The sequence below is a fragment of the Narcine bancroftii genome, chromosome 3 (assembly GCF_036971445.1).
Source record: "Narcine bancroftii isolate sNarBan1 chromosome 3, sNarBan1.hap1, whole genome shotgun sequence".
NCBI classification, from domain to species: Eukaryota; Metazoa; Chordata; class Chondrichthyes; order Torpediniformes; family Narcinidae; genus Narcine; species Narcine bancroftii.
The window spans coordinates 366,643,684-366,665,776 of NC_091471.1; the positions used below are offsets into that span (position 1 = coordinate 366,643,684).

Genomic DNA, 22,093 nt, shown 5'->3' on the forward strand with positions numbered 1-22,093 from the left:
ACTGATGGCTGGCTCCACCCCCATTTACTCATACATAATCCTGGTTTCCCGCCTGAGCCCCTCTGAAGACTACTGTAAGACCCTACCCTCAGTTATAAAAGCATATGTTTTTCCTCCAGTCATGAGAGATTTTATTCACACTACAGGGGCAAAGGGACGTAAGGGGAGAGACACATGGAGAAGGGCAATGGATGAGACATAGAGAGTCTTAAAATATGACAGGAAATCACAAAAATAAGTTATATATAAAAAACGGTATGTGGTAGCAGCCCAAATTCCATAAAATACCCAAAAGTGTTCAGGAGACAAAACTCTGTGGTCTGTCTCAGGGTTGAAAAAAAGAGGTAGATTATTGACTGATACAAAGTTTTGCTTTAAAAGCACAGGGGTATTTTTTAAAGGTAAGTTATCATTCTTTCTATTAAAAAACCATCTAAGGTTTGTGGGAAAAGTGACACTGGTTAGATAAGGCAAAAGGAGGGACTGGATTGAAACAATATTTTTGATTCAAACAGCAGTTAGACTTACAAACATGAATTCTGTTGGCTAGATATCATCGAGGTACAACAAGTAACCAGTTAATAATGTTACTTCTTTCTCTTTTAGGTGAGAAGGGTGAAAAAGGGCCACGAGGTTTTTATGGCAAGCAAGGAAGTATTGGGCTTCCTGGCTCCATGGGGCCGGCAGGTTTGAAAGGTTCAAAGGGAAATGCAGGGCAGTTTGGAGATCCCTGCAAATTGTACTATGCCGCTTTCTCAGTGGGCCGAAAGAAGGAACTACATAGTAATAATTACTATCAAGTATTGGTGTTTGATACTGTGTATGTCAATCTGTATGATCAATTTAACATGTTCACAGGGAAGTTTTACTGTATTATCCCAGGCATTTACCACTTCAGCCTTAATGTGCACACCTGGAATCAGAAAGAAACCTACATGCACATCATGAAAAATGACGAGGAGGTTGTTATCCTTTATGCCCAACCCAGTGACCGCAGCATAATGCAAAGTCAAAGTATTATGATGGATGTAAAGCAGAATGACGAAGTCTGGATTCGCTTGTTCAAAGGAGAGCGAGAGAATGCCATTTTCAGTGATGGGTTTGATACCTATATCACTTTTAATGGTTTCTTGATAAAACCAAGCAGTGAGAACTAACGAAAGAACTGAGGATGATATCAGGAAGCCCATTAAAAATAAACTACTGGTTCAAAAGTTATTTTTTAATCTTTTTTCATGATTTGCAGTGCTTAAATTCTTCGAGGGTACTTTGTAAATACTTTTTAATCTCATGTTTTGGTAGTATTCAGCTGCCCTTTCCAAAGCACAGACATTATCACGTTTTATTTTCTCTGCTGTATTTTCCCTTGGTATTACAAGAAATGTCTGGTTTGGCTGTCCCATGTGGAGGTGATTGTGAAGTTTCATGCCTTCAATTTATCATAAGGAACAAACTCTCTCTTTCCTTTATCTGATATTAGATATTTTAAGATTAATTTGTGTTTTCTCCTCGACATTCACTCAATCAATCTGCATTTATAGCATGAGTTTCTACAATTATTACTGTGTTGTCAAGGTGTGAAACATGTCTAGAGATTTCAAAGTTATAGTTCAGAAATGTATTGCATAAAATTTTTTAAAATGGCTTTTGAAATGAGAGATCCAAAATTATAGACAAGTCTCTGTGGTTATTTGGAAGGAAAAAAAAACTTAGCTCCCTGGAAATGGTTAGCAGACAAGCAACATCGCATTCTACTGAGGCTACAAAATTCAGTTCTGCTGAAGTAAATGGAACTTCACTTTGTGGGGAGAGTAGAACACCAAGTTAGCATAACCGATTGGGATCTGTCTAAGACACATTCAGTTTATCTATAACTAAGAGTCACAACAAAGAGCAGATGTTGGAATTTGTAGCAAAATACAATCTTCTGGAGGAACTCAGTTGATCAAACAGCATCAGTAGGAGAAAAAGATTGGTGAACATTTTGGATCAGAACCCTTCATCAGGGCTGATGCTACTTGACTGACACTACTCAATCAGTGGAATTCCTCCTGCTGGCTGCCTTTTGCTCCAGATTCCAGCAGATGCAATCATTGAGCAGCCTCTTCAAAGCATCTACCTTTTAAAGTTCCCATCTCTTTTGGACTTCTGTTAGTCCATCTCTCTTTGCTCCCCCTTTGGGGTTTCTCTGCTTTCAATCACATTCTGACCAACACTCGCCACGACAGCTGTACATTCTTCCTCAGCACTTGTCTTTGCCACCACATTGTCTGTTTCCATGGTTCCCAGTTCAGCCCCAGCCAGGACCTCCAGAATGTACATGCACCTCTTCTCCCAATGGTTCTCCATCAATAACCTACACTCAACCAACTATGCCCAGACTTGATGAAGGGTTCCGATCTAAAATGCCAAATTTAAATTTAGACGTACAGCACAGTTCTAGGCCACAAGCCCAATAACCCAATTAACTTACAACCCTCATTTGTTTTGAAGGGTGGGAGGAAACCAGAGCACCTGGAGGAAACACATGCAGACACATAGAGAGTGTACAAACTTCTTACAGACAGCACGGGATTCGAACCCCCAGGTCGCGGGGCATATACTAACGGCAATGCTAACTGTGGGGTCCAATGTTGACCATTCCTTTTGCGTGATCCATCAAGTCCTTCCAGCAGATTGCTTTTTGTTTATCTATAATAAATTGCTTTCTTTAGATACAAAAGATTGCAAATGCTGGAATCTTTACCTAAATTCAAACTGCTGGAGCAACTCAATGCATCAGTCGGCATCCACGGAAGGAAATGGATAGTCAATATTTTGGGTCAAAACCTTGTTCCCTGCTTCAGGAGTCCTGAGGCAGAGTTTTCATGCCTGCTTCTTGACCCGCTGAGTTCCTCCAGCAATTTGTTTATTTTTCTTCTCTGTCAGCTTCTCTTTAGAGTACATTCAGCATTTGTTGCAATTTCACAAACTTTTACAAATTTAATGTTGTGACCATGTAACTTACAGATCCCCAAGTAAGAACAGCAAAACCCTGAAACATATGGTCAACGTTTTAAAGATGATTTTAGACGACAAAAATGGGAACAAAGTGGTGAAATTTAAAGGAAACATGGCCCACTGATTGAGTGAGAGAGCAGGGAGCTTAGTTCCTTGGCGGAGTTCACAAAAAGTGATGTGAATTAAAATATAATTGCTGTAAAAACTCCGCAGATCATCCACAAGGTGATCATTCCGATCTGCAGAGTATTTCCAGCCTGTTCTGTTTTTATTTCAGATTTCTAGCATCTACAATTTTAAAAATGTTCAACAAACCAAAAGTTCCTTATTACATCTCAGCGTATTTAAATAAAAAATTTAAATTTAGATATACAACGTGTTCCACGTGTTCATGCTGCCCAAATATCCCTAATTAATCCACAACCATTTGTACGTTTTGAATGGCGGGAGGAAACTGGAGGAAATGCATGGAGACGCGGGGAGAACATACAAACTCCTTACAGACAGTGTCAGATTTTAACCCAAGTTGTTACATCTGTAATTGCCAACCCTGCCGCCTATTTCTTATTATGGTTTGTCGTCCACTTTACAGAATTCATTTTGGTGGTTATTTTGTGCAATTTTGTTTTACAGCTAAATCAACCCAAAGGGGTCTTCTCCTACTTTCTCATTTCCTTGGGCAGACTGCCATCTCCTGCTTTCTCCATGCTACTCAATTCCTTTTGGGTATTGTGATGCACCAAAGACATCTGCTCCCATCATCCACCAACATCCATAACAGCTGGCTACTTAAATCATTTCTGCAGCTCCTGATTTCTTACATTGCTTACTTCTTGTTAATGAGGCTGATTGTAGTTTTGGAATTAAAAACAGAACTTGATTGCAAACACTCAACAGGTCAGGTGGCATCTGCGGAAAGGGACATGGAGTTAACATTTCGTGTTGAAGATCCTTTGTCTGAACGGGGAAAGGGGAAAAAAGAGCAGAGAAACAAGTCCCACTGCCCTTACTCGATTAGAGAAATTCCTTTGTTCCATTCATCTCTTCACTCTACACTCTGTGACTTAATTTCTCATTTTCCTTGTTTTGACAACAGGCCTTCACCCAAAACTTTAGTAGACAAAGAATTGTTGGAAGAACTCAGCAGGTCAGACAGCATCCATGGGTAGAAATTGTTAGTCAATGTTTTGGGTCTGAACCCTTTATAAAGATTAAGATATAATAAGTGTATATGGATGAGAAGAAGATGGAGGGTTATGGGCATTGTGCAGGGAGGTGGGACTAGAAAGGGGTGTTTGGTTCGGTGCGGACTAGAAGGGCCTGTTTCCGTGCTGTAATTGTTATGTTATGTTATATATAAAGGGGTAAAAGAAGCTGAGGGAGGGAAGGGCCCTAGAAGTGATATAGGATAGAATGAGGGAGATGGGGAAAATATGAGAGAGAGAGAGTGGGGGGGGGACAGAGAGAGACAGAGAGAACCATGTAGGAATGGTTGAGGGAATTAGAATGGCTGGTTACAGGAAGCTCTCGACCCATAAGGTGTTCGACCCATCTGCGTTTGGTCTCACCAATGTAGATGAAGCCTCACCAGGTCCACCAAATGCAGTAGATTAGGTTGGATGATGCTCATGTGAAGAAGGGCTGTTTTGGGGCCCTGGATAGAGGTGAAGGGAGGAGGTGTTGGGACAAGTTTTGGGAGGAGGTGTTGGGACAAGTTTTGCACTTGTCTAAAAGTGTGGATGGGGGTGGGAGGAGTAGATGATGGTGTCTTGGAGAGAATTATCCCCGCAAAAAGGGGTTGTGGCAGAAAGGGGAAGATATTGCTGGTAGTGGGATCGCATAGGAGTTGGCGGAAGTGTCAGAGGGTAATTTGATGGGGATGAAGCCTGGTGGGGTGGAAAATGAGGACCAGAGAATCTCTGTCCTTGTTCTGCCAGAGAGGATCTGGGTTAAGGGCAGACTATTGAGGAGACACAAACGCAGGCTTTATCCACCACAGTAAAGGAGAATCCATGTTTATTAAAGAAAGAGAACAATTTGAACCCAAAACTTTAACTCTGTTTTTCTCACTCCACAGATGCTGACTGACTTACTGAGTGTTTTCAGCATTTTCAATATTTAAAAAAAAGTTTGCAGTTTTAGAAATCGCGTGAGCAACTGAAGATTGGGCAGGGGGTCTTGCTGCTCCTTTTGACTTCTGGTCAAACTTATTGACGAGAGGAACTTTTATTACAGCAATTATACAGAAGCAGTATTTGGATGAGCTAAAGTTATTGATCATAATTTGTGAAATAATAGACAATTATATTTATAGAAATATAGTATCCCATTGAATCCTAATTCTCAGTTCCTGTACAGAACCCATTCTCAAATGGAGGCCATAAGGCTCTCCTGGGGACCACAGCCCATTTAAAGGTGGTGGGGTGGGTGGGGGTGGGGGGGGGAGACAGACTGAAATCCTAAATAAGGGGGGAAATCAAAGTGTAGAGAGAAGTTTGGAAGAAACCAACTAAACTTGACTGCTTTACAGGGAAGGGGCTGATAAACCTTGAGCAGAGTCCTCAGGAGTTCATAGCCAAAAGAAAAGGTTGGAAATGGCTGCTTTACGGCCTGCGTGGACATGAATTAGATCGCCAGGTAGAACAGAGTCTAATGATGAATGGTTTCAATTGATTTGAAATAACCTTGATACCCACTTCAAAACATGCAGTTTATAGAAAACAAAAATAATGCAATTGTATTTGTATATTGCTTTGTTCATGATATATTTTCAGTAAAATATAAACTGTAACCATGCTCTGCATTCGGGATCTTGTTGCCATCTTTAATGTAGACATTTAAATAAAAATAAACATCAAAGCTAATGCAGAGTATTTAAAAGAAGGAAATTACATCGGACAACAATTTTATTCAAAAGGTTTGCTTCTTGAAAAATAATTGAGGATTATGATAGACAACTTCAAGCTGAACACAAAGATAATTTCAGATTTGTTGTATCACGTAGGAAGTTGGAGAAACATTAAATTAACTTTTATTGAATTTAACATGTTTAATCACATAATGATGCTACACATTCTGTTAGTTCAATAGATGCTGATTTTTGTTTGTACTCAGCATCTGATGCCTCTCATGTCAGTGTCCAACAATAGTCGGCCAGCCTTGATGGATTCCAGTTCCCCTGATATTGCCTTTCCATGTTCACAATGTCCCGGTGAAACCTTTCACCATGTTCGTCGCTGACTGCACCAAAATCCGCAGGGAAGAAATCCAGGTGCGAATGCGGAAAATGAATTTTCAACGACTTTGTGGTTTTGTTCACTTGAAGCAGACTTAAAATATGACAGGAAATCACAAAAATAGGTTATATATTAAAAAGAACAGTACATGATAGTAAAAGTTTATTTATGTGATCAGCAGCCTGAAATCCACAACAATGTTCTGGAAGCAAAATCTTCATTGTTCAGAGTTATCAGTGTCTTAAAGGATTTTTTATTTGTGAAAATGAAGATCATTTATGCCCTTATTGGAAACTGATCATTTTCTGTTGCAGGAATCTTCGACAAGCGCTTGCACCCCTATTCATTTTTACCACAGGAAGAGTGCTAGCCTCTGCTCAGCTTCTACAATATCACTTAATTCCACTATCTGCTGCATCATTAGACCACGGCTCCCAATCAGTTCCAGAAGGATCTTAGTCAATTTTCGATGATCTCCTCAATATCACAACAACCCAGTTAACTATTACTTGAATCCATCATTGTATTGACTTCTCCAATTTTCCAGTCTCCCCAGAATAATAAGTTTCTGCTGACATTCCATGTTTTCATTAGCACTGAATTGTTTCATTTATTTATTCAACATCATTATATAATGCTCTTGCGAGTTTTGCCCTGTAAACACATTACATCAGCATTATATGCAAATCTCTCATGGCATCATTCTATTCTCATGGGCTTTATAGATTCTGAAGATCTTGGTTCTATGAATAAAATAATTTGGTTACAAGCAGAACAAATAATTTCGCTTGCAGGATAAGTCAAGGAGATCAGGTTCATGTTTGCGGAGGGATCACATGCAATCACATTTTGATACCACGAATTGTACATGGCAATATTATTTTCAATATCATTAGCTGAAAGCAACGAGAAAGGCAGCTCCTTCCTGACATGTTAGAAGCCTTGACAATTTATTCAGTATCAAGTTGATCAGAATTTGTAGCAGAAAATATTTCATGTTTATTTTAAAAGTCTTCTTGGGGAAAATTTGGTTGGGGAACATTGGAAGCCTATTATGGGAAAAGTTAAAATGAATTCCTATGTCATAATATGGTTTATATTACCAACACATCATATTCTACATTGAAGTCTTCTTGTTCCACAACTTAATTAATACTGGGCTTAGAATATTCATTTGTACTTTTAATGGTTGGAGCTATTTGTCAAAAGCTCATATTATACCACAACTCACAAGGGAGTTTGAGATTATTTTGGCATTTAAATTGGGCCATTACTTATAATCAAAATAGATCATGATTTAACTTGATGTCTTGTCAGTTGAATATGATTTTAATCTTATTTCAAAAAATTGTTATTTAAAATGTGACTTTCTACAGTTAAAAAAAAGCCATACATTGCATTCAGGGAATTCAACATCCAATAAGGATTCTTTAATTTCAAGTATTAATCAAAAAACATCAATAATATTCTATATCTAGATCACATTTAGCTTTCTAATTTATGCCTACTATTTGTGTTTTATGTATATTTTAAGCTTTTTCAGTTAACGTGAATTGGAGCGCAGAGAGGATTCTTCGTTCATGCTCTATGTTGTGCCATTATAAAGGAGGCCAAATGCATTCATGGGCTAGACAACCTTAAGAGATTCAAATTAAAAAGAACACAGTTCACTCACTGAGATCCTAATCTAATAGCTGCAGGAGAATCTTTTTTTTTAATGTAAAGTGCACTGTTTGACCTGCTGAGTTTCTCCAGCATTGTGTTTTTAGCTGAAGGAGGTTTCTTTCAATAGTCATAACCTGCAATTCTCCCATCTAAATGGCCTCAGCTGATACTCTGAAGAGCCATCACAGCTGAGTTCATATTTGCAATGTAGGAGAAAGGAACATTTCATTATAAATGGTTCACGTGGCATCCAACATTGTTGAAGGTGCTTTCTCGACTCACTGCTGCTCTTATTTCATGGAGCAGCTTTTAAACAGCAGGGGAACGTTTCCTACCTGATTAGAACAGTCTCTTCTAATCATCAAGGAGATTTTTAAAAAAAGAGAAGAAATTTAATGAAGTTTTGTTTCAGTTTATATAATTTTCTTTCTAAGTAGAATGATTTGAGTTGATATGACTCAAAACTTGAATATCCACCTGTGTATCAAATAATCCATGCTGCAACCGTGTCTGCCTGTCCCACTTCGGACTTGTCAGCCACAAATGAGCCTGCAGCTGACGTGGACTTTTTACCCCCTCCATAAATCTTCGTCCGCGAAGCCAAGCCAAAGAGAAAGAATTTATGACAGAAAGCATGAAATACAGGATATAAAGAGGCCAATCATTAATGTATAGTCACTTTAAAGGTAACAAAGTAAAGGTTCCATTATTTTACAAAATACTACATTTAGAATGTAACATACATGAAATTCTATAACTTATGTCTACTGTAAGGCAGACAGAATCACCACTTTGTCCAGCACCCTTCACAGAAAACTACAGCACCTGGGGTTCCTACCTAGGCAGACTCCCTTCCCAGTACTGACCAGGCCTGCACCTGCTTAGCTTCCGAGATCAGACAATACCAGGCATATTCAGGCTATTCTTCTTCTTCTTTCTTTGGCTTGGCTTCGCGGATGAAGATTTATGGAGGGGTAATGTCCACGTCAGCTGCAGGCTCGTTTGTGGCTGACAAGTCCAATGCGGGACAGGCAGACACGGTTGTAGCGGTTGCAAGGGAAAATTGGTGGGTTGGGGTTGGTGTTGGGTTTTTCCTCCTTTGTCTTTTGTCAGTGAGGTGGGCTCTGCGGTCTTCTTTCAAGGAGGTTGCTGCCCGCCGAACTGTGAGACGCCAAGATGCACGGTTTGAGGCGATATCAGCCCACTGGCGGTGGTCAATGTGGCAGGCACCAAGAGATTTCTTTAAGCAGTCCTTGTACCTCTTCTTTGGTGCACTTCTGTCTCGGTGGCCAGTGGAGAGCTCGCCATAGAACACGATCTTGGGAAGGCGATAGTCCTCCATTCTGGAGACGTGACCTACCCAGCACAGTTTGATCTTCAGCAGCGTGGATTCGATGCTGTCGGCCTCTGCCATCTCGAGTACTTCGATGTTGGTGATGAAGTCGCTCCAATGAATGTTGAGGACGGAGTGGAGACACGCTGGTGGAAGCGTTCTAGGAGCCGTAGGTGATGCCGGTAGAGGACCCATGATTCGGAGTCGAACAGGAGTGTGGGTATGACAACGGCTCTGTATACGCTAATCTTTGTGAGGATTTTCAGTGGTTATTAGCTCTTCAGTGCTTGACGTCCTGCTTTGCGGAAACTGCCAAAATGTTTGGCCTGGAAGTCAGCCTGAAGAAAACTGAGGTCCTCCATCAGCCAGCTCCCCACCACATCTCCATCGGGCACACAAAACTCAAAACGGTCAACCAGTTTACCTATCTCGGCTGCACCATTTCATCAGATGCAAGGATCGACAATGAGATAGACAACAGACTCGCCAAGGCAAATAGCGCCTTTGGAAGACTACACAAAAGAGTCTGGAAAAAGAACCAACTGAAAAACCTCACAAAGATAAGCGTATACAGAGCCGTTGTCATACCCACACTCCTGTTCGGTTCCGAATCATGGGTCCTCTACCGGCATCACCTACGGCTCCTAGAACGCTTCCACCAGCGTTGTCTCCGCTCCATCCTCAACATCCATTGGAGCGCTTTCATCCCTAACGTCGAAGTACTCGAGATGGCAGAGGTCGACAGCATCGAGTCCACGCTGCTGAAGATCCAGCTGCGCTGGGTGGGTCACGCCTCCAGAATGGAGGACATCGCCTTCCCAAGATCGTGTTATATGGCGAGCTCTCCACTGGCCACCGTGACAGAGGTGCACCAAAGAAAAGGTACAAGGACTGCCTAAAGAAATCTCTTGGTGCCTGCCCCACTGACCACCGCCAGTGGGCTGATATTGCCTCAAACCGTGCATCTTGGCGCCTCACAGTTTGGCGGGCAGCAACCTCCTTTGAAGAAGACCGCAGAGCCCACCTCACTGACAAAAGGCAAAGGAGGAAAAACCCAACACCCAACCCCAACCAACCAATTTTCCCCTGCAGCCGCTGCAACCGTTTCTGCCTGTCCCGCATCGGACTTGTCAGCCACAAACGAGCCTGCAGCTGACGTGGACTTTTACCCCCTCAATAAGTCTTCGTCCGCGAAGCCAAGCCAAAGAAGGTACTGCATTAATTTCTAATTAGAACATATGGCTCATGCATGTAACTGGAAATATAGGAACAAAAATTGATTTTTGAATAATGTAAAAAATTAAACACTGCAGAAATTGAATTAATTAGCTCTGGGTTTCAGTAATATTCACTGTATTTTAATTTAAATGCCTGTTGAATTATGGAAATTAGATGTCCATTTTCAAAAATCTATTAAAGCCATTGTCGCTTCTCAAACACAGCATTTGACTATTTGATGTTCAAAAATGGATATTTTGATTATATTCTGAACATGGCTAAACAGTATCTTATTTCATTATAATAGATTGTTCCCTTTTTATTTTAATCAAGATGTTAATCTATTCACAGCATCCATTACTCTTTTTATCTTTTAAATTATTGATATCTTTTACTTTAACATTTGAGTTTTTCTGAATGCATTTAACTATTCAAGGTTCCAGGTCTTGAATAGCTAAATACACACGGAAACGAGATTCCATTGATTTGCTATGCACACAAGATACACAAACACCTTGTTCCTCGTTTGCTTTCTAAAGGCTGCTAGTCCAGACAAGTATTAAGGCAAGGAGAAGCAAAAGAGAGTCCCTTCAGAGAGCTGTTGCTCTTATTGTTTAACCAAGCTTGTTAAACAGAGCCCTTCAGATCAATCTTACTTGTTTAAATGCACACAGTAGTATCCAAGGGGAGAGTTAATATTTCAGAAAAATGTCCCATATCTCTAAGACCGGTGAGGAAGAAATGATTATTTATAGAAGTGATAGAACTGCTACTGCCAATAGTTGGCTAAGACAAAAATCAAAATGTTAAAGGTTATAGTTTTATTTAAATAAATTAAATTTTCTAAACCATGAAGATTGTGATTTAAGGATAATTCAGGAAGCATTAGACAATTATTTCTGACTTTGAAATGGAAATGCTGGAAATTCTCTGCAGTTTAGACAGAGTCTGAGAAAAGTGAAATAATGAGTTAACATTCCGGGCCAATAAATTTCATGATGTAATTTATGAAAGGTATCTTTGTGCTTCTTTCCACAAGTGTTACCTGATTTGTTCAATATCCTCTGCATTTTTCTGTTTTATTTCAGATTTCAAGCATATGTTTTTTTCCAGGAATATAATGTTCCTTACTTGATTCCAGATAAAAATCTTATTGAAATATTTTTAGTGGCTTCATTCCTTTCCCAGTTGTTTGTCAGGCAAATTCTGTAGAAGTTCTGGACTTTTGAGATTACTTTTGAAAGGAGGACATTTGTAATTTTTGTGCAATTGGAGGTATAAGTCGTTTGGTGTGAAGTCAAGTGAATGATTGCAGAACTCAAATAAACTTGCCTGAAATGTTCCGGCAAACGGAGCTGCACATTTCCCTTTTCCTGGGATTAAATGCAATCACACACCAGCAGTGGAGAATTGTGGCATCACATAACACCAAGGTCATCAAGCCAGCTAAGGAGCCAATCAGACTGAAGGATTCTGACAGACAGCAAAGCAGGAAGAAAAAATGGTTCGTTTTTTAACTACTATCTTTAAACATTTTACAGAAAGTGGAATAAGAATTGAGAGACCCATGCGGATGACGTTGGAAGCCAAAATACCTTTTGCAAACTCTTAAAAATAAAAGGAATTAATGGACAACTCTTTCTGAGGGAACAATGATCAATATAAGTAAAGTTGAGACCCACAGGATCTGTGGATCCTGCAATCTTGAACAAATGATGAGAAGCCGGAGGGACTTTGCAGTTCAAGGAGCTTCCAAGGAGAGAAATGGTCAGTGGATGTCTCAGGTCAGGACTCTTTTTTCAGTGAAGTTGGTTTCTCAGGGGCAGAAAAGCTGCACGGAAAAGATCTGACCACACCATTAAAGACTCAGTTCATAAGTCATGCCATTTCTAAAGTTTTTAATTATAGAGAGGATAATTTAGAAAAAGGTTCCTTACTTGATTCAATTGGGTGATCATTGATTATATATTGGCTGCCTTGTTGAGATTTGCACAGTGAGTTGCACAGAGGCGCAAGAAACCACTGCCCATGGCTTCGTACTTTCAGGCCTAGTGCCTCCAGAACCTGATGCAGAATTCTCCCCATTATGCCAGAGAGGCCCCAGACCCTCACCACTGTTCCCCTCACAAGCATTCCAGACCACTACCCTGAGATGTTGTTATACATTTTTAAATTGAGACATGCAGCACGGTAACAGGTAAGTGGAGCCAAGTCCTTGGCCAGATCAGTCGTGATCTTATAGAATGATGGTGCAGACTCAATAGGTCGAAAGGCCTCCCCTGAACCATTTCTTATGTTCTTTTTTCATCACATCTACTGCACTCTTCCTTTTCTCTCCATCTTTCTTCTCTGCCTCACTCTTTCTTTCATTTCTTGTCCAGCTCTACTTTTATTTCCCCTCCACAACCAGAGATAAAAGCTGATAATTACGAGTTCATTTACATCCAGATGCAGGTTTAAATTGCTATAGTCAGGATGCAAGTTATTAATGCAGCTAAGTCAACATCTTCCTAATTTCCACAAATGACAACATGAAATGACCTTGTTCCAAAACATTTGTATTTTATTTGAAATATCTCAGATCAGACAACCATGTTTAGTTCAAGGCAAGCTTCTTTATATTCTTTTACTGATTCTCTTGTACATGATATCTCCAACTGTGAATGTCTGAAAGAACAACAAAGAGTACTGTTTTTTTCAAAATGGAAAATCTTTTGGATAACTAATACAAAAATATATCATTTCTTACACGGAAGGGTAACTACATGCTATAAACAGGTAGTTTCTTTATGAAGATATTATTCAAGACACAATTTCAATTTACTGTCTGATGTAGTCCTTTGGAAACAGAACTTTGGCATTCATTATAAGCCAGAGACCAGGAGATTATCGTGGCTTTTCTATTGAAAGCAACATCATTAATGTAAATAAAATGGTTGAAAATATTTTTGTCCTCCTTCCCTCAGAAAAAGGAACATTCTGACGTAACTTCTAAGACACGTATTCAAAGTCTGGTTTATGTATGTATGAATAAAAATAATACAGAAACAAGCGCATCTACACAGGAAAATACAACAACCTACATAGCTGTCGAAATTTCTACTCATCTACAGTATCGCAGGAACAAAAACCATGCAAGTTATTGTGAGAAGGTTAAAGAAGCACTTACATCAATGAGTTTGTCTTTGATCAGTTCAGTCACCAGTGTCACTGAATTTAATTGGAGAATGATCTTGTTTGGTCCGTCCCAATTTGCTACAGACTAAAGCAGAATATTATTATAATTAAATTATCGCAAATAGATATCCATATGATATTTCAGTTTATAGATACATCACTTTAGGCTTTCTTAATATTCGGGCAGCCGAGAAGCAGCTATGATTTCGGGGAACACAAGAGATAGCAGATGCAGGGATCTAAAGCAAAGACCAAACCGCTGGAGGAACTCAGCAGGTTGAGTAGGACCAGTGAGGGAAAAAGGACCTTATGATGTTCTGGGTCTGAGAGCAGAGGAGGAAGATGGGTGGGATAAAGAGATGATGAGGGGTGAGAAAAAGGGCATGATAGGTGGACTGAAGAGGGGAGCGAAATAGGATAGATAGCTAGAGAAAGGGAGGGGAGGATGAGAGTGGAGCCAACATTGTAGGATCACAGATTTCCTCTCCCCGGTACATTGATAGGATTGGATAGCTCTTTACAATAATTATTAGACATTTTAATTGAATTCAGCTACCATGGTCAGATGTCCCCTGGATATCTAGATTATGAATCTAATGATCATGCTTCTCTGCCATCCCCTTACCAAGCACAACATGCTTTCCAGAATTCTTGACCTGAAATTCAGCCAGCAATATTTGGGAGATTCTGTTTTACATGATACAATGCAGCAGCGGGACAAAGCAGAACTTCCTTACTTACGGTTATAAATGATGACATTCATGGTTTGGGATCTTTCTAGACCCAACTCATTCAAGCTTTTGACACACTTCTGGAGGTTATGGAATTTGAGCAAAATTTGGCATTTTTGACATGGCGAGAACGGGCAGAAGGAGCACCAGGCTGGTGGGTTTCTAATGGTTCAGGGGTGCCGCTTACTGCACACACATTGCAATGAGGGAACTGCGATTAAATCTTGTGATGATCCACATCCACAAAGGGATTTGCCCAAAGAACATGTAGTTTGTTTGCAAGTCTATGAATGTTGTCTGCCCTCAGAACTCAGATAACATGTCTTGGAATGGTTCTCTGTACCCTCTGTCTTTGAGTTTTCATGCAATATCTAATGGTGTCATTTAGAGATATTGATCAGAAATCAGTCAAAATACCCATGCTGATGATGCAATATTATTGAGACCATGTGACCCAAATTTGTTTTTATTGACTTTGATGAAATTGACTTTTGAAGTGTAGTATAATGTGAATCTGTATAATGTTGTGCATTTAGAATAAAGATAACCTTGTGAACCATCTGTTCTTGGTACTCGTCCAAGCACCACTTATAAGAGCAGAATGAGTTCTCAGTGGGAGCCATGTTGTCATCTATTTGGTGTAGTTCAAAGTTCAAAATTTTTGTCAAAGTACACGCATGGCATCACATACAACCCGGAGATCCTTTTTCTTGCGGGCCAGGCAGAATTTCTACTTATCGGTAGTACAAAAATCTACTTAAGGAAAGGCACATGCACAAAAGAGAGAAATATAAACAAATTGACTGTGTGAAAATTAAGAATCTTTAAATGAGCCTCTGATTTAAGTTTTTAGGAGCCACTATCTAAGAGGATCTGACCTGGACTCAACATACAATGACATCATGATGAAAGCTCATCAGCACCCCAACTTCCTCAGGAGTTTGTGGAGGTTTGGTATGACATCAGAAACCCTGGCAAATTTCTACAACTGTGTGGTGGTAAGTGTGCTGACCCGCTGCATCACAGTCTGGTATGGGAACACCAATATCCATGAGCGTAAAGTAAAGCCCTCCAAAAGGTAGTGGACACCGCCCAGTACATCACTGGCAAAATTCTCCCCACCAATGAGAATAACGTGGAATGCTGCCATCAGAGAGCAGCAGCAATCATCAAGGATCCACACCACCCAGCACACGCTGCTGCCATCAAGAAAGGGATATAGGTGCCGCAAGATTCGGATCACCAGGTTCAGGAACAGCTGCTGACCCTCCACCATCAGACTCCTTAACAACAAAACTCAATCAGGGACTCATTTAAGGACTCTTATTTGTGCACTTTATTGATTATTTTTCTCCCTATCTATCAGTTTGTTTACATTTCTTTATTTGTTTACAAGCATGTGTTGAATCAGGCTTTGTTTTGCATTGCTAATAGGTGGTAATTCTGTCTCACCCGCAGGAAAAAGAATCTCAGGATTGTATGTGATATCATGTATGTACTCTGACAATTAATCTGAAATCTAACTGAATTTTCTGCTTAGCTCCTTGGTTTTGGTGACATTGAGTGTGAAGTTGTTGATAGTACACCGTTCAGCCAAGTTTTTAGTCTCGCCCCTTTTTATATAGCCCACCATGGAGGTGTCAACATCACATTCGTAACTGGTGTTTGTTGTTGTACTGAGCCAAATAGTCATAGGCGTAAAGCAAGTAGACAGAGGGCTAAGAACGTGACCCTGTGGTGCTCTGGTACAGATGGAGATTGTGAAAGGAGATGTCCTTACCTATCCTCACTGATTGAGGAAATCCAATGCACTGGGCGGAATTGAGGGCCAGGTCATGGAGTTTGCTGATTAGATTTGAGGGGATGATGGTTTTGAATGGCAAACTGTAGTCGATAAAGAGCATCCCGGTTTGAGTTTTTGATGTCCAGGTGTTCTAGGGGTTTGTGTAGAGCCAGTGAGACGGCATCCGTGTAGGCTTTTTGCTGCGGTAGGCAAATTGGAACAAACTCCTGTTGATGCTCAGACAAGTGCTGATGTGCTTCAACACCAGCCTCTCAAAGCACTTCCTCACTGTGGATGTGAGTGGTGTTTAGGCAAGTTACCACACTCTGCTTGGGCACAGGTGCTTTTGATGACTTTTCGAAACAGGTGAATACCAAGTCCTGCTGGACTGAAATGTTGAAGATCTCCATGAGTACATTGGCAAGTTGGTCAACACATTTTCAGTACTTGGCTGGGTACTCTGTCCGGACTTCACGCTTTACTTGTACCCTCAGATACTGACAGTAGACGATCATCAAGGGGCGTGGAGGTCCACAGTCATTTTTACTTGTTCAGATTAAATTGGGTGTAGAAGGCACTGAAGGGAATGAAGCTTTGCTGTCTCCTACTGTACCAGAGTTGGTTTGGCGGCAGGTTATTTAGGGTATTCTTCATTGTTTCCATTCTCATCAGGAATCTCCACTTCACTCAGGGGATCGCTTTTGATTCCCTAACTCTCTGTTGAGACTGACTTGGGGCTCCCAACAGTTTATTGAGGCTGATTTGATTGAAAATTTATGAAATATCTAAACCATTTAGCAGATCATGGGGTGTGTAATTTCATTATCACCATTATATTCTCTTGGGATTCTTCAAACTTATTTTGATAGTTCAAATAATTGCTGTTTTTTGGAACTAGTCAGGTGTCTGGCTGAACTGTAGAAGGTTGAATGAAAGACATATCTCTGGCTTACAAACTCCAATTATTTCTGCGGAAGCCCTTCAATACTATAGTTGACCACACAAAACTTGTTCATCTCTTGCAGTTTATAGACCTCAGTCTTTCTGATCTACTGATAAGATTGATTGGAGTGAACAGCTTTGGGGGCCTGGAATTCTTAGTTCTGCCACAATGGAGATATTATTAGGCTGTTGACCTAAAATTAAATCTGCAGTATTGATGTACTGCAAGTAAAACCCCTCAGGTGACTGAAAATCCAAACAACAGTGCTTGAGATGGAAGAGACCAGGCTTCCTCATTAGTCTTCTCTCATCTCCCTCATCTTCACAGCATAATTTTGTGTGTTTATTCATAATTTTCTTGTGTTTTATGATGAGATGGGGAGCAAATGAAAAATAGGGAAAATAAATAATATAAAGAGGGACTGTCTTGAGGCTGTATCACAGCATAAATTGGTAGATGCAAATCAACTGATGTTTCATGCAGAATACTTGATTAGTATTTATCCTAAGGCTGTAAGACATGGTTAAAAGATGCATAGAGAGACCATGAAAACATCAGGGGACGATTTGCTGGTATAATGTGAAATTGCTTTTTATGAATAATTTTACCATTTTTAACACATTCTGCACATAAGAGTTCTTTGCACTGTGCAACGGTAATAACTTTAAACAATTACTTTTAACCTCGGTTGAACAGTGATACTGCTAAGCGTACCTTGATCTTATACCCCATGAGTGTTTCAAAGTCAGCTTCCTGTCCGATGGTAAATTCATTGTAAATCACATGGTTGCCATTTGTAAAGGTGCATTTGAAGTGATTTCCATCCTGAACTACCTCAGTGATGCTTTTACTGTTCTTGAATTTTTGGATCAGTTCATCTGAGGTTTCTGAGGAAAACAAACAAAGGAGAATTTGAATCCAAACTTTGTCATTTTTAACTGAATCATCAGATTCAGTGATACTTAGTCAAGGCAAAAATGAGCCTTGCTCAAAGCCAAGATGATGTGCCTCACTGATACTGATCACTTTTTACTATGGAGAAAGACATGGAGGCTGCAGAATTCAGGGAAGTAAATAATGACATGTTGAAGAGAATTCACACTACAGGAGGAAGCGCTGGAGGTGGTACAATGCGGAAAGTGTATCCCAGGATGTGACGGGCCCTGGCAGAGGTATTTCATCACCTGTTAGTCATGGGGGTAAGATGCTGGGAGACTGGAACATGGCTAATTTTGTGTCTTTATTTTTAAAAAATCAAGTCAAGGAAACTACAGGTGACTTAACGTTGGTAATAGGTAAGTTACAGAAGGGGATAGTGAAAGATAGGATCTACCTGTATTTGAAAAGGTAAGGACTGATTAGGGATGGCTTTGTATGTGTGTGTGTGAAATCTTGTCTCATGAATTTGATTTGTTTTGAGGAGGTGATCAAGAAGATTGATGAGGGCAGGGCTCTAGTCGTTGTCTACTTGCGGGTCTGCGGTTGTTTGTCATCTATATTAATAACTTGAGTGACAATATAGTTAGCATAATTGATAAGTTTGCTGATAATATTAAAATTGGTGGCATAGTGCACAGGTTGTTTAAGATTAACACAGTATCAAGATAAACTGGTAAAGGGCACCAATGAATGGCAGATAGAATGTAATTTGGTTAAATATGAGGTGTTTCACTTTGGTTGGATAAACCAAGGAAGGACTTGTTCAGTGAATTAGCAGAGCTTTGGAAATTTTATAGAAAAAAGGAGTTTGGGGGCATGGACATCCAGATCCACGAAGGGCAGGGTTGTGAGGAAGGCATGCTTGCCTTCATCAGTCAGGCATTGAGTACATGAGCAGAGACATCTAGGTACAATTGTATAAGACATTGGTGAGACAGCTCTTGGCCTCTTATGCACAGTTTTAGTCACCAATCTCTAGGAAAGATATCATTAAGCTGAAAATGGAGCAGAAAAGATTCATGTTATTGTCACCAGTAGGCTTAATTTGAAGGAGAGATAGAATATTCTGGGATTTTTCTCCCTGGAGCGTAGGAGGTAAAGAGGTTTATAAAATCTCGAGTCATCACCTTTTTCCCAGGGTAGGGGAATATGAAACTAGAGAGGATAGCTTTAAGATGAGAGGAGAAAGACTTAAAAGGGTCCTGAGGGGCACCTTCTTCTTATAGAGCAGTAGTTTCCAAACTGCTCCCCTAAACTTACATGCCGCCTTAAGTAAACCCTTAATACCATCAGTGCTCTGTGATTAGTAAGGGATGCTTAAGGTGGCATGTGAGTTGAAAGAAAAAATTATGTGCATTAATTCATAACTCCAAAGGAAATGGGCCAATGACAATTTTTCTCAAGCAAAATATTTCAGTAACAATTGGGTTCTCAACCTTCCCTTCCCACTCACAAATCACCCTGAGCCATCTCTTACCAATCACAGAGCACTTATGGCACAGGGATTACTTAAGGTGGAATGTGAGTTTAGGGGGGCAGTGAATAGAGAGTGTTGAGAGCATGGAACAACCTACCGGAAGAAGTGGTAGAAGTGGGAACAATTGTGACATTCAGTAGTCATTTAGACAGGGTCATGGGTAGAGAAGGTTTAGAGGGATATGAGCCCAACCCAGGGAAATGGGGCTTGCTTGGTCAATATGGACAAGATGGGCCAAAGGGCCTTTTCATTAGATGTGGTGATATATTGCTGCTCTAAATAAACAAAGTGAAATACTTTAAAGCATTGAACTCGTGATTCCAATATAACAGGTCTATGACCTCCTACAGATCTACAATCCTCGAAAATAATTTTTCTCCAGCTTTGACCTCTTGCTCCAATCATTCCATCAATGACAACAGGACCTTTCATTTCTAAGGCTTATCATCTGGTATTCTCTTTCTAAACCTTATTTAAGACTCACCTTAAATCATAGCTCTTTGACCACTTGATCTAATATCACTTTGCAGAGTTCTTCCTCATTTAAAAAAAACTTATCCTTTAAAATTAGAACATAGAAGATTGCAGGGACAGTACAAACCCTTCTGCCCACAATGTTGTGTTCTACTTAACACAGAAAAAGAAATGAAAAGAAAAAGAGGAAACTCTCTTTCCCCATAACCCTTTATTTTTCTTTCATCTGTTATCTTCATGGGAGAAGAAGTGAATGTATAAGACAAAATTTGTCTTCAGTTGTTTCATCAGTATTTTTAAAGGCAACTTTGTGTTCAATTTAAAACAAGGTTGAACTAAACAGTATTCATGCAGTTGACTTATCAGAACAGCTTTAAAATAGATTTTTACACAATTCAGATTGGTCATAATCTCAAATTACAAGCTTTGATATTTACGAAGAAAAAAATTATTCTCAGTAATATAGCATGGATATATTATTATTTTGGTTGAAGTATCTGAAATATCTTATATGCTCCATCATGACCAGGTTATGTTATGAATTATAAACAACGACATCCAACTGATAATCCCCCTTTCATGATTTTGGTATCAATTAGAAGCTCAAATCACTTTTGGTTAAGAAACACAGATTTGCTTTATGAAATCTTGTTGGCTCAGTAGTTGTGGATTCAACTTACCAATGGCTTTCATGAATACCTCATAGTTTTCTTTGCTCTCAAGCTCATATTTTCCAGAGAAGGCCATTTTGGAAGATCTGTTTGCAGTGAATATAAGATAGAATTGATTTCTATTTTGCAATACAGTCCTACCCTTATCTAAAAGTTGGGAAACTTTATAGTTGTAAGTGATAAGTTTAATATTTAACCCCAACATTATGCAATTGTTATTTTTCAACTTTGACTCTCTCTGTACTATGCACTCCAACTGCTAGAACCACAAAACACTATATCTTAGAAACAGGCCCTTTGGGCCATCTACGTGGTGCAGAACTGTTGAATGAATTGGAATTTATTTTAAAGCTCTGCCAGAATTTCCATGTGTTTATCTCAACAAGTTAAAGATGGTCGGTTCTTTCATGAGATCACCATCCTTCCTCTTTGTGGTCACAGCTTAGGCCAAGGAATCAATGTGTCCAACAGCATTCAAAGCCTTCCAATTATTCCATGACATTGTACATTGCCCTAATTTAAAAGTGGCACATTGTTTCTTTTCCTAAAAATAGGATTTTTTTATTCACTGAATCAGAACAAAGGAATAGATTTGGCCCACTGTCTATTCGTTGAGTAAAAGAGATTATTAAGCTACTTCAACATTACAATAATGATTGGAAGGCATTGGAAAGGAGAAGAAATCCAAATGGTTAAAAAATGAAATTTGAATTTCTTTTGAAATCCATTGGGGTTGTGGCTGGGCTTAATTGGCACTTTTTAAAAATACAGTTAAGATTTACTACCCTGGTTCGAAAGAAGGTCAATTTGCATTATGAGGAGTGGTTGAGTAGACTAAGCTGATATGCTCTTGAATTTATAAGGAGCCCTCATTGAAATGAACAAAATTCTTACAAGGCTTGAGCAACATACAAAATGCTGAAGGATTTCAACGAGTCAGGTAGCATCCAAGGAAGGCAAAAGACAGTCAAAGTATTGGGCTGTAACCCTTCACCAGTAGCAAGAAAAGGGCAGAAGGCCAAATAAAATTGTGGCAAGGGTGGAGTTTGGGGTGGGGTGGGGGGAGAGGGGACAGAGCATGGGCTGGAAGGTGATAGTTGAATAGGCTCTCATGGAAGAGAAGACAAAAACTCTTCAGGGTTGAGGAGTGGAGCAACAAACCAGAGGGAAACAAAAAAATCTGAGGCAGAAAAACGAGCAAAATGCTGGAAGAACTCAGCGAGTCAGACAGCATCCATGGAGTAAAATCACAGAGGACACACAATTATGGAGAATATACAGAATGGAGATGTATTTCCGAGGACAGTCAAATTTGTGAAGGAGATTTCCCAACCCTTTTTGTTTGCTGGAGGTCAAAAGAGGCCATATGTGGTGGTTGATGGTTCTGTTCAATGTAGCACATCCCCACATCATTATCTTTATCACCTAAAAGTACAATGGCAGCAG

General features: G+C 39.7%; 2 protein-coding genes across 4 annotated transcripts in view; one reads left to right on the forward strand and one right to left on the reverse strand.

Annotated features, from left to right (window-relative positions):
• c1qtnf1 (C1q and TNF related 1) overlaps positions 1 to 5,796 on the forward strand; it is a 54,989-nt gene extending 49,193 nt beyond the window's left edge. For all 3 annotated transcript variants that reach the window (XM_069930234.1, XM_069930236.1, XM_069930235.1), the window contains exon 3: positions 607 to 5,796. In XM_069930234.1, coding sequence (XP_069786335.1) covers positions 607 to 1,157 — 551 coding nt within the window. In that variant the 3' untranslated portion in view covers positions 1,158 to 5,796. The remainder of the gene's footprint in view (positions 1 to 606) is intronic.
• Positions 5,797 to 12,994: 7,198 nt separating this feature from the next.
• LOC138756644 (fatty acid-binding protein 1, liver-like) lies at positions 12,995 to 20,785 on the reverse strand. The gene is made up of 4 exons (XM_069923035.1): positions 20,657 to 20,785; positions 17,801 to 17,973; positions 13,622 to 13,714; positions 12,995 to 13,119 (listed from the first exon to the last, which is right to left on the reverse strand). Exons 1-4 carry the CDS (start codon positions 20,721 to 20,723, stop codon positions 13,069 to 13,071), a joined length of 384 nt encoding a protein of 127 aa, XP_069779136.1. The 5' UTR covers positions 20,724 to 20,785; the 3' UTR covers positions 12,995 to 13,068.
• Positions 20,786 to 22,093: the final 1,308 nt, after the last annotated feature.